Source organism: Lachnellula hyalina (genome assembly GCF_007821495.1).
Source record: "Lachnellula hyalina strain CBS 185.66 chromosome Unknown contig00014, whole genome shotgun sequence".
Taxonomy (NCBI): domain Eukaryota; kingdom Fungi; phylum Ascomycota; class Leotiomycetes; order Helotiales; family Lachnaceae; genus Lachnellula; species Lachnellula hyalina.
In genome coordinates, this window is record NW_022157128.1 from 255931 (window position 1) to 268486 (window position 12556).

The 12556-nt window shown below is 47.9% G+C and overlaps 2 protein-coding genes across 2 annotated transcripts; one reads left to right on the top strand and one right to left on the bottom strand.

The window, feature by feature from the left end:
• Positions 1-1044: 1044 nt before the first annotated feature.
• Positions 1045-2322, bottom strand: HPD4 (4-hydroxyphenylpyruvate dioxygenase; the record flags this gene model as incomplete). The annotated part of the gene is made up of 1 exon (XM_031147029.1): positions 1045-2322. The coding sequence occupies one exon, from the start codon at positions 2320-2322 to the stop codon at positions 1045-1047; it is 1278 nt and encodes a 425-aa protein (XP_031008572.1).
• Positions 2323-4506: 2184 nt separating this feature from the next.
• UPC2_2 (Sterol uptake control protein) lies at positions 4507-6052 on the top strand (the record flags this gene model as incomplete). The annotated part of the gene is made up of 2 exons (XM_031147030.1): positions 4507-4677; positions 4844-6052. The coding sequence occupies 2 exons, from the start codon at positions 4507-4509 to the stop codon at positions 6050-6052; spliced, it is 1380 nt and encodes a 459-aa protein (XP_031008608.1).
• Positions 6053-12556: the final 6504 nt, after the last annotated feature.

Sequence of the window (12556 nt, forward strand, 5' to 3'; positions counted from 1 at the left end):
TTGGGGGCTTTCGTAACAAAACGTCATTTCCTTGATTGTACAAATAGATGCACTTGCATCGCTATTTTCATTTGGATCTTCTACTCAATAATACTGCACGGTTGGCGCTTTTCATTTCTGTGGCTGGTAAAGAACTGCTTTGTACAATCAGCTAGCCTGAGTACAACAAATGGCGTTGGTTCTTACTTTTTCTTTCTCATTTGTACAGAGAATGTCTCAATGATCGCTCCGATCAACATTTTGCAGGAGGTGGTGTTCTGGGAGCGGGAGTTGGAGCATGGGTGGCCAAAGTACCCTAGAAGGTCAAAAAGAAAGGTTGCTTTTACTCTCCATTTTCTTCACCATGCACCATGTATCATAGTAATTAAACTCATAAGAAGGAGACCTGTTCGATCATCCCTGCTGAAGCCATTGGTTTCAACTACCCCTTATTTCTGTATTATGATCTAGAATGGCAGAAGTAGGCGGGTTTTCAGGGGGTAACATTCGACGTGTGCTAGCTGGTAAGACGCTGAGTCGGATTTCTGTTTCGTTCGTTTATAGGTTGTTCGGGATGGCTGGCTGGCGATTTCGGCCGGTATGTGAGGTGGGGGGTCTGGTGGGGTTTGTGACGTCTTGGTAGGTAGGTAGGGAGGGAGGGAGGGAGGGAACGGGTTCGGGTAAAGTGCTGCGCTTGACTGGTTTGCTTATAGTGTAGAGGAAAGCTTGAGTTGATTATCGAGAGGAAGACACGGGCAGGTAGCATGAGAAAGGGTGGAGAGTAGGCTTGAGCAGTGATCACAGCTCTTGCACTCTTATGTGGTATAGGGATTTGGTATCTCAGACTTCCGTTCCAGGTTTGGGCATAATTTTATTATTATTCTTTTCAATTCATTTCATTTTCTCGTATAAATAAGGTTGTACAGACCAACGCCCGAGTCGGTTGGTTCTTGGTGATCCGTCCAATGCCATGCAATATGGATACTAATTAACCTTGGTACAGTAAGTGTGCTGTACAAGTACGCAAGCGCCTACCGCCGTTTCCCTGACCTTATTCTCCATAGTTCACAAATTACCCCTATCCGCTTGTTCCCTCTCAATAGCCTCGAACAAGCTCTTGAAGTTTCCAGCGCCGAAGCCATCAAAGTCGTTTCTCTGGATAATCTCAAGGAACACCGTCGGCCGATCCATCAACGGCTTCGTGAACAGCTGGAGTAAATATCCGCCCTCGTCAAAATCAATCAGGATGTTCAGTTTTTGGATCGTGTCGAAGTCTTCCTGCAACTTCCAACTCCTCTTGTCGCTCTTTAGTCGTTGGCGCATAGTGCTGTAGTACGATTCCGGGACATCGATAAACTCCACTCCACGAGCCCGCAAGTTCCCAACAGCGGATATAATATCATTTGTCCGCAACGCAATATGCTGCACTCCAGCACCGCCGTAAAAGTCGACGTATTCTTCAATTTGACTCTTCTTCTTGCCCGGCGCTGGCTCGTTGATTGGCATCTTGACGACGTTGTTTGGCGACGCCATGACGATGGAGCTCAGCGCGGAGAATTCGGTGGATATCTGGTTGTCGTCTACGGACCAGAAACGGTGGAAGGAGAGACACTTCTCGTAGTAGGCGCAGGCTTCTTCCATCTTACCCCAGTCTTGGTTGCCGACGCAGTGGTCGATGGCTTCTAGTACAATGGGTGGGAGAAGGCTTTGGAGTGGGTCGATCTTGGACTTGGGTATAGCCTTATAGCCGGGGAGGAAGATGCCTTGGTAGGAGTCTCGGGAGAGTAATGTATGTGTTGTGTCGCCGTATGTGCGGATGATGGCTGTGGTGACTGATCCGCTCTCGTCTGACGTCTTACGGGGAGCCTGTACTGACACGGCACCTGCTTCGACAGCTTGTCGGTAAACACCCTCTACGTTGTCGACCTCGAACGCAACGTCCTTGACAGCGTCGCCGTGCTTCTCAAGATGCTGGTACATGTCCTTCAACAAGCCTCGTTCCTCTGATGATATGGGCTCGTTTTCATCAATAGATGAGTATGACTTGATGGGAGACATGAGCACAAATCTAATCTTGCCGTTGGCAACGACATGGGAGGCAACATGTCTACTTCCAGTCTCGAGACCTTGGTATGCTACTGTGTAGAAGCCGAGGCGTGTGGTGTAATACGAAGCTGCTTGCTTTGCATTTCCCACATACCAGGTAACATGATCATAGCCGTGGAAGTTGGGAGTGCCATCGACAGCACCAGAGGTGTTGTTGGATGTGGGAAAGGTTAAAGAAGCGGGAGTGAGGATGGGAGAAGTCCGATCCATGGGAGGGGTTACGGCAGACGGGGCCATTTTGGTGGAAAGGTTAAGTCTGTGCGGTACGATTCTCTGCGAAGGACAGGTAAAAGATGAAGAGAAGGTTGTATGTCCAAAGAAAAGTATCTTATTGCTTAGAAAGTTTGAAGTGTTGCTGCTAAAGTCAAGTTGTTATGCTGCGGCTTAGAAACAGACAAAGGGATATGAATACTGTATATGAATATCTAGTATCTAGATATATGAACCAAATTCAGGGCGCGGCCTTCCTTTATCAACATTAGCTTGCTCGGCATTCTTCAACGATGATGCACTGGCACCATTAATAATTCATAAGTCCGAACATGTTTGGCTCTTTTTTCTTGGGAGCTACTGTACAGTACTGCACAGTACCCCGACTCCTGATGATTAGATGCGGCCGCTCGGCTTTGGGGCGGAATTTAGAACAGCGGCTGCCGTCGGCTGTGACACAGGACTGTAAGCGGCCAAAACCAGCTACCCTTTGACTTCCCACCTCCAGAATTCCATTCATCTGATCCCCAAGTTGCCGCACCGCACCGCATAAGTCATCTATCTATACACGGTAAGTAGGAAGAGTCTTCTTACTTCATCATGGCATAAATTGTACTTCATCTTCAAGACATTATTCCTACTTTCCCCTCCCCTCCCCTCCCCGCCTTTGGTAAATAACCTTATTGTCCCTCTTCTTTTTCTCCTATTCAGATAACGAAACCCCTTTCGACCTTAGCAGACAACGCACATCCTCAGCATGCCGTCTCTTACAACACATGATCTGTCGATTCTCGAGAAGATAAAGGACCCCGAGGCTGGTCCTTCAGCACCCCTCCTTATCGACGACTCTCTCCCAAGAGACCCCCACGTATCCGATACTGCCAGCTATCAAGCAGTCAGCATAAAAGAACGAACAACTATATCCTTTTTCCAAGAAATTGAACTCCGAATTGCCGGCCTAAAGCCCGTGTCATCTCAACCACCTCTCTCCGAATACCTTAACTGCATCAAACAGCTCGATGCTCTGATAGAAGAATACCCTAAATACGCCAGTGCAAGGAACAACAGAGCACAAGCCTTGAGACGAATATACGGGGATGGTATCCTCGTCAGGCTGCCAGATTCACAATCATCCGAAGAAGCAGCTCCTCTAGACACATCCGCCTCGGATTCCACCCTCCTTTCCGTCTCAACAACTATCCTCACCGACCTTAGTACAGCTATAAGTCTCCTCACACCCCTCACTCCCTTTGCTGCGATATCCCCACAAGCAGCAAAGACGCTCTCTCAAGCGTACACCCAACGGGGAGCGTTCTATCACTTGACTGCCAAGCGGTTACGCTCGCATGAGGCCGAGCTGAGGATTGATGGGACTAGATTCGAAGTGCAATGGAAAACAATTGATTTCGAGGAGCATGCTTCGAAGGATTTCATGATGGGAGGGAGGTATGGGAATGAGATTGCCAAGGCCCTGGCTGTGAGTGCGAATCCGACAGCTAAGTTGTGTGGGGAGATGGTTAGGGAAGCTATGAGGAAAGAGTATGCAGGGGCTACATAATAATGAAGAAGTTTAGAATCAAAGTTTACCTCGATTGTATAAAGTACAGGGACTTCAAATATGATCTTGTGTGAATTCAATTGTCTCTGTCCGGGTTTATGACAGTTGTTCAATAATGTATTTAGGCTTTGTACCCGCTATTATAGGTTACAAGCACCCAAAGAATCCGATTCTAGGTGTTGTTCTATATCCTCTTGAGCCTAAAGGATAATAGAGGGAGCACTGGTGGGGACTGTTGGTATAGAAGGAAAAGAGCCATATAGATACACGGAGAGGAATAGCGGAAATCAGTCACAGAGAATGTATTAACATAGATAATATAAGTACTTATTATCTTGCTAGACGCACAACTGATATCTGAATATGAGCTCGGACTCGGAGTTGAGGCAAGGCATTACGAGTACGGAGCGTAGATTTATTGACGATTAGCGTTGGAGTATCAAGCTCGTATTCGTAGTTTAGTACGAAGTCTAAAGGACAAAGAATGACAGACCATCAGCCTCCTCACTCGACAGCGAAGCTTCATATACAATCCTCCTAGAGCCTGTGAATTATCCGGATTGTTCATATTCGCAGCTGTCACCTGCAGAACAACAAGAGGGACGCCGCTGCAACTGGGACAAAAGCGGAAGTAGGAGTCCTGTACCTCCAGAATGAGTGAACCGGTCGAGCCGCTTCGAACGACTGCAACAAAACCTGCCTCCCGGAAAGCGCATCGCAAGACAAGGACAGGCTGCCGGACTTGCAAACTGAGGAAGATTAAGGCAAGTTGGACTCTTCATCTCTCCTCTTCTGCCACACAGCCCATCTCAGGATTGGAAAGCGTTCACACATTTCCAAGCGAGTTCTATCCACGTGATTCCCCTTTCCAACCCTCTTGGATGGCTTGATATTGTCTTCTTGGTCCGAGCTACCCACTGTTTCTATGTTTACGCCTCTTTGATTCATCAAGTGTACTGTACGATGTCTTCCAACTGACTTTGACCACAGTGCGATGAACAAAGACCAGAATGTACCAACTGCATGAAACACTCCGTTCAGTGCGATTATATGGGCACGCCGATACCTATATCTGCAAGCAGCCCTGCTAGTTCCGGAGCCCCTACCAAGCATGTAAATACCCCTTCAAGCGGGACGTTCCAGGGCTCTGGGGGCGAAATCACACGTTTCAACAGTCCTTCGGTCCAGAATGAACCATTGAGCATGAACATGCTGGACTTGGAACTTCTCCACAACTTCTCCACATCCACCAGCCTCACTCTCCACACGAACCCGGCGCTCAAGACAATGTGGAAAGTCAATGTGCCTAAAGTTGGATTCTCCTACGACTTTGTGATGCGTGGAATCTTGGCTGTGTCTGCACTACACATTGCCCACTTCACACCCGAGAAAAGAGACTACTTTGTAGCACAAGCCCTGATACAACACCAAAGCGGTCTGCGCGTGGCAACTTCAATGCTGTCAAACATAACCGATGAGAATTGTTCCGCAGTCTACATCTTCTCGGCGCTGACCCTGTTCTTCGCCATTGCCACTCCGCGCAAACCCGGCGACTTTCTGATCGTAGGCGAAACCGGAGTAGTAGACTGGCTCATCTTGATTAAAGGGTGCATTTCAATCGTCGCTACAGGGCAAGAGATTCTCTCTAAAGGTCCTTTTGGGCTTATGTTTCGAGCAGAGGAGCGGAAGGGAAGATTGAGGGAAGAACTCGCTGCGGATTTCCACGGAGAGGCAGACCCGCTTCGAGAACTGCGAGATCACATCAACAACTCCCAGCATTCCGAACAAGACTACCACACGTATCACACTGCTATTGAGGAGCTGCGGACAATTTATGCTCTCATCTACAAGCAGAGCTATGCAGATTACGAACCTGGAGATTTGTTCACCTGGCTCTTCCAGCTCAGTCCTCAGTTCCTGGAGAAATTTCAAGCCCGCAGTCAAGAATCACTTGCCATATTCGCGTATTTTTGTGTACTGCTGAAACGGGCAAATGAATGCTGGTGGCTTGATGGCTGCGGTATTCATTTCCTGGCTCAGACGTATGACCTGCTTGACGAAGACCACCGATTGTGGATAAGATGGCCGATTGAAGAGTGTGGCTGGGTTCCAAATTCGTCAACCACAACGGATATCACTATGAAAGGTGTCTCCCATTACAGTAACTTTCCACAGCCGCATTTTTCTAGTGGTATATGACGAGCAGAGCCAAGCTTGAAGTAGTGGGATTATCGGTGTTACTTCCGGATGATGCCTCGAGTTACTTCCCCACGCCCCCTTTACCACCATCTAAATCCTACTCGTGCTTTGAATATATCTGGAGAGTCGAGATAGCAATGCCCCATACAGCTTGAATGCTTCACTATCCATGAGCATCTCAACCACAGTCTCTCTCATTTACGAGTCGGTACCTTGTCCGAGTATCTCTGGGGCGTCGACGAGAATCTAACTAAAGTCATGGCACGAACAAGTCACGCAAGCCTTCACAATCCCACCAAGTTCAACACGCACAGCTGAAAACTGTGCGATGCTCGGAACATCTAGGCCTACATGACATTATATTACAATGCGCTCCCTCCATCGCCGCCTCCCCAACCCACGCACGCTGACCTTCATTTTACGACCACCATACCACACCGCGCCACACAACACAACACGGCACAACCTCTCCCTAGACCTTCTTTCTCCATAAACACCCACTCACTACTCACTCACCACGAAACCAATATCTGTGGATATGTGCAGCACATTAGATGAGAAAACTCGTTCCTGCATACGTCAAACACGTGAGAAGCCAGCACGCATGCATATGTTATGTTATGTTATGTTATGATTCGGGCCACCAGGCCTACAGTAGCGGCCCATTCGATTCATAATTAAAGGAAGGAAAGAGAGGAAGGTCTTTCCTTCTCGGCTGTGGATTCGGATTCCGGTACTGTACATCGCGGGTGGCTGCTGTTCTTAAAATCCCGATGGGCGAGGCGAGGCGAGCTGTTATGTGCGTTCCCGATGGCTTGGTCTTGATGGGAGGTTGTTTTGTGGAAGGAAAAGGTTTATGTTTCTTGAATGTATGTATATAGTGTATGTATGTATGTAAGATCTTATGTATGTCTATCTATCCATCCATCCATCTATTCTTGCAAACAGGCAAATTTAAATTCCCGGTAGCAAAACAGGGTTCCGTTCGAGTTGACGGCGAGGTATGAAATCAAGGATCGTTCGTGCATGCATGCATATCATGCTACAGTACAGTGCATATATGTTGGATTACCTACCTACTGTTGTGATGATCTCCAGAGTCCAGTGTAGGTGTAGGAGTACGAGTACAAGCAGGAGAGCGTGTAATGTAAACGATTTGGTTGGCTCGCAGAGGCCTACATACGAGCGTTCCACTCCGGTGGGATTGACAGACAGACAGACAGACAAACATACATCTCAAGTAAATACCTCAAGCAATCTGTCTGTCTGTTCGACATGACTCGAAAATGGGATGTGACGTGACGTTCAAACGCCCCAGAATACGAATCTAGATGCTTCAGCCTTCAAGCAACAAGTTTACTCGCGAGCATGCTTTGCTTTGCTTTAAAAAAAGACAAGAAAATAATACATGACATGAATGGAAATCCCTCTGCGTTGCATGAGAGTAAGTAAGGGTAAGGTGACAGACGGGTACATACATACATGGCACCGTACTTGGTAACGCAACACCATCATATCTATTTCGGTAACTATAGTACGGAATGAGGGGTTATGATGGAGGGAATTGCGAGGCGTAATGTGTAATTAACGAGTAACGAGTAACAAACGATAACTCAATGCCGGTATTCTGAAAGCTTGGGAGGGGATGTGGCGGTGTTGCGTTGCTTACTGCCTGCTCTTGCTGTATTTGAAAGAGGATGTGGGCATGTGTTGCCCTGGATACTGTACTTATACATACTCAGGCGAAGAAGAGGTTTGGTGAATGAATGGATATGGCGATGTTATGAATGAATGTACTGGTGATGTTTTGGGGGTTGTGGGCACATGGAGAGAGATGTGTTGTACTACATTGGGGATTATCCTCGTCGTAGTAGTGATCTTGTTTGCTTCGCTTCCTTCCAAGTATCCAACATATTCCAGAAAAGCCTCCTCATATGAGCTTAGCCATAGCCAAGGTCAAGTCTCAAACCCACTGATGGATGAATGAATGAGTGCTCTCTTATCCTGAAAGCCGGCTTTGGTCAGCTGGATGACAATGTGAGACCTTGTTGAGAAGATCAAGCAGCTGTGATGGATGATCTATAACTTCACCGTAAAGTCACGGTGAGTGTACAGTAAGTGGCCAATCTAGGGAAGAAAAATGATCGTCAGACAAGTACTTCGTATAGTGTAGGTGTAGGTGTAAACATCGGCTGCGATGTCTGACGCCTTCAAAGATGGATAGATTACTCAGCTTGCTTTGCTCCAGTACATCTAGGCTCTCTCTACTCCGTATACCGGAGAAGTCGTCTGACATCCTATGAAATCAAATCATAGATCCATGCAAATCACAACCTTGTTTGCCCAAGATGCTGAGGGAGGTGGGAGTGGAGGTGTGTGTGGGCCAAACATCGAAGATGTACCTCGTGACATTGCTAGATAGACCGCCAGAATACTCCAACAACAAGATAGTCGAACAGTACTTCCTGATTCGGGTTCGGGTACCTTCCAAAGATTGTCTATCTGTCTGGTGCTTGACTTATCCGGTTGAATTCATATCAGCCAGGACATTCATTGATTTCGTCTCTAAATGATTTGAGTTTCATCACTTCCTTGAATGCTGCACCGGCAAAAACACAAGTCGAGAGCTCGAACTACTAGCCGGGAGATATACAAAGAAGAAGCTTCTGGCGTGGGAATATATGAAGTACTTGTTCAAGTTTTGCCTTGTAGTACTGTATAGTATACCTCCATAGTTCTGCCTAGTAGTACCGTATAGTATACCTCCATAGTTACGTTTAGTGTGCATATAGCTGGGATACAAAGATCTGACCTTCAAGTCTCACGATTATGCCGTGCATGTTCGGTACTTAATGGTGATATGATATGATCGCCTGCCTTGCGCAATACTAGCGCGCGACAAATAATGGCGGTTCCAACAAAGGCAGGCGGATTTCCGTTTGGCCAGCTTGGCTCACCAGGCTTTCATATGATCTCTCGTGAGTTCTGCTCGCTTAAGCAGTCGAGGCAGTTAAATTCTTGCTTGAGATTGGATTTTTAGATTGGGGCCATCCTTGTACTTCATAGTACAGTAACAGTATGCAAGAACCCTCAAGCATGCGGACACAAACCCTGCTTCGTACATCCGTCAGTGGTTTGGCGCAAGGGAAGCCTGGCCTGTCGCTGTCGGAAATCCTTCCCGAGACTTGATCCCGGCCAACCTTCTGGACAGCCCATCGAATCAGCCTGTGGAGCGTGGATAGGGAGCGCCGTCCAATGGTGGGCTAGGTTGGTAAAGCCGCGCCCTCTCACAGCGTGTTCCAAAGTCCTATTCCCAGTGGAAGGGAGGCGGAGCCTGTTGGAAACTTCTGCGTTTCAGGTAGAGTCTGGCTGGGCCAAGGTCGAACACCGGCTGGAAATGCTGGAGCACCAAGAGACTCGACTGAAGGAATGATAGACGGCGGCTGTTGATCTTCAAAAGATCTTGTTACTTGTACAGTCGTACTTCCATGATATGAATCCAACACGTAACGGCGCCCCCATACGATTTTTAGGATTTTGCGCCCCAAACCTACCTACCCACCCCCCCCGCTCAGAGTGGGACATGGTGTTGACCCTGTCTAGTCACACAAAAGTGTGATAGAGTGCATGTGTCCACTCGTGCTCTTGCTCTAGCTCAGACTCAGAGAAGAATGCTTGCCTAGCAGCTTAGCTAGGTACCTATCACAGCCCCCACCAGAGCTTTTCTATGACGCCTTAACTTGAAGACGGGCAAGTACAAGATTCGAGTAAGTGTAGGTATGCAGCGGGCAGGATGCTTCTGAATCAATAACTGTGCTTTCGTTTCTTCCACGAGAAAACGTGCTGGAAATGTCACTCTGGCCGTTGTAAGCGACCAGTCGATTTTTGATAGCCCTTTGTGCAGACGCACCTGCCACTAAGGATTTTGCACATGGAAGGAGCTGCAGCGTGCAGAAGCTTGCAGACACTTTGCAGCGACTGGAAGCTCTAAGGAAGGATTTAAAACAGATGTCTGCAAGTCTCAATAAATTCATGACATGAAGAATAATGGAGAGGAACTGAGGGAGCCAAATTAATAGCCATACGGACTCGTACTCGTACTAAGTAACTCGGTTCGTACAGTACAGTATATAATTATTTGCAGCGGCAATCGCGATTTGCGATATCGTTTCTTACGGAGTAAAGCACGGGCAGAGCCGTACTCTAGCTGCCGTTGCCAGATGCTGGCGTGTGCGATTCTTGCAGGGTACATACAGTACCTAGTGAGTGAGGCACCGAAAGCTGATTGAAATCGTTTAGTGCCAGTTTCGATTAGGTATTTAGCAGCCAAAAATAGGCGTAGAAGTACAAGTAATTCTGAGGACCTAGGTAATTTACGGTAATTCTAAGGGGAGGGGAGCACTCTGGATACCGAGCGTCACATCTTCCCTTTCATAAAATATATCGGAGGTTTTGCTCAATTGATCCTTGGTGGCCGGTGATGGAGTAAATTTACTGGCATTATTAAAAAGGTGTTCCAAAACGTCGAACCACAGAGTATACGGAGTATATACCTGGCGTGGAAAAAGGGGTTGAGGAAAATTTGGGGATTATCTTAATTGCCGTACTTTCCTATCAAGTCTTGCAAGTGATGCTTCCCAGACTTGTATAAAGGGTCATCCATGCTGAATTGTAGTCTTACTTTAGGAGTATTTAGCCTCCGCGATACAGTTTCAGGAAATCTGAGCTTGTCCTGTGTACCCGTGGCGTGGGCCCAGAAGCAGATCGGAATGAAAAATTCGATGTCTGGGGTTTAGGGTCGACGATCCGACGTTACCTGAACTTATTAGACTTTCTATATTGCAAGCACCTCCCGCGTCCAGGCGCTGACATTCAGCGAACTCGGTAGCCAATAAGCCAAGCACTCGGGCTCCTGAGTCCTGAATTTATGGCACGCACGATGCTCCAATCCGCTTCAACTCCAACCATGAAGACGATTCGGGTCTTCGACGTTCTTCTCGGACCGCTCCTTGGGCTGCCGGGCTAGGATTATGTGCCGTGATATTGGTTTTCCCACTGAGTAGCGTAGTAAAAGTACTGTATACAGACCTAATGAAGGAAGAAGCAATCCGCCTTTTCGCTTCATGGAAATAAATTTAGTAACAGACTATTTAGCAACTGTAACCCGACTAAACTACCTTAGTACTCGGGAAATACTACTTCGTAAATCGTGATTTAACAGGAGTTTAGTAAAGTAAATCTGGCTACTATAGCCGCGACTACTAGCGGAGATTCTAAGGTAGAGATGAGGGATCCAGACTCTGATCTGATGGTTCTTGAAGACTTCCAAGTACGGTACAGTATAATAATTATGTACCACTTACATCATGATATGAAAGAAACACAATCTACCTGGGTGCCCGCGTGAATGGAGGGGGCGGCCAAGTTGGGAAGGACAAGAGTGGCAGAGGGGTCAGCTATTGGATGCTGGGCATGCGGGTTGGGGGGCTCCTGGCTCGGTGGCTGTCTGGTGATGGATCCTTGTGGGAAACCTGTCCAATAGCCCAGTTCTATCTCCCTTGTCCAAACCCACACCTCGGGCGGGTTCCCCAGTGGGTGGGTGGGCCAGCAGTCTAATCCAATCCAATCCAATCCAATCCTGATGCCCTGCACCCAGCAAGCCATCTGCCAGTAAGACAGCATGCTAGAGACTTACTCGTATCAGCGTACTCGTACGGTACCAAACCATCAGAAGCCATCAAAGCTTCAAAGCCCTCGGGCAGTCGGGGCCGTGCTAACAGCGAACTGAGCCTAGCTTTCCCTTTAGTACCGTCCCACCACTGCAGATTCGTCCCAGCGAGAGCCTGTCCCCAATCCCAGCCAAGATTTCCAGCCCTCCCTAGTCAGCCAGTCTCCTGCCTGTCTCGCCTGGCTCCTCTCCAGAGAGTCTCCACCCGATACTACCACCTCTCTTCTCCTCCTCCTCCTGCCTACCTTACTACCTTACCTACTCCCCAAGCACTGCACAACTGCGATCCAACACTTGTCGTCGACCAAGGACGGCTAGGAGAGGAGGATCGATATCGCCAGCAAGGTCAGGACCAGAGGAAAGCGGTCGTCAACATTGCCAGTTTGTCGGACGGGTCTGCTAGCTTTCGTAGTACAGGCACTGATAGCGACGGGACCCGAGTTTGAACAGCATTGTCGCTGTTCTAGCTATCAACACAGGCGCTCCGATACCGAACCAAACACTGGACGGTCGAATACGTCTGCAAGGTTTTGAGCTATAGTCCTCTAGGTGAGCAAGCGATTTCCATTCCTGCCTAGTTGTTGTTGGTCGCTTGCAAAGCCTATTTCCATCCGCTTGGGTGTCGGGAAACTTAGTTGGTTTTCCGGGTCGTGAGAAAGTCAACTGGAATGTCAACACCCAGAAAACGAACCAGTACTGACGAATTTAGGCAGCCAATCCTAGATATCAAATATAAGACCCGGTCAAGTGGAATTAATTTGACACAGAAAGCAACA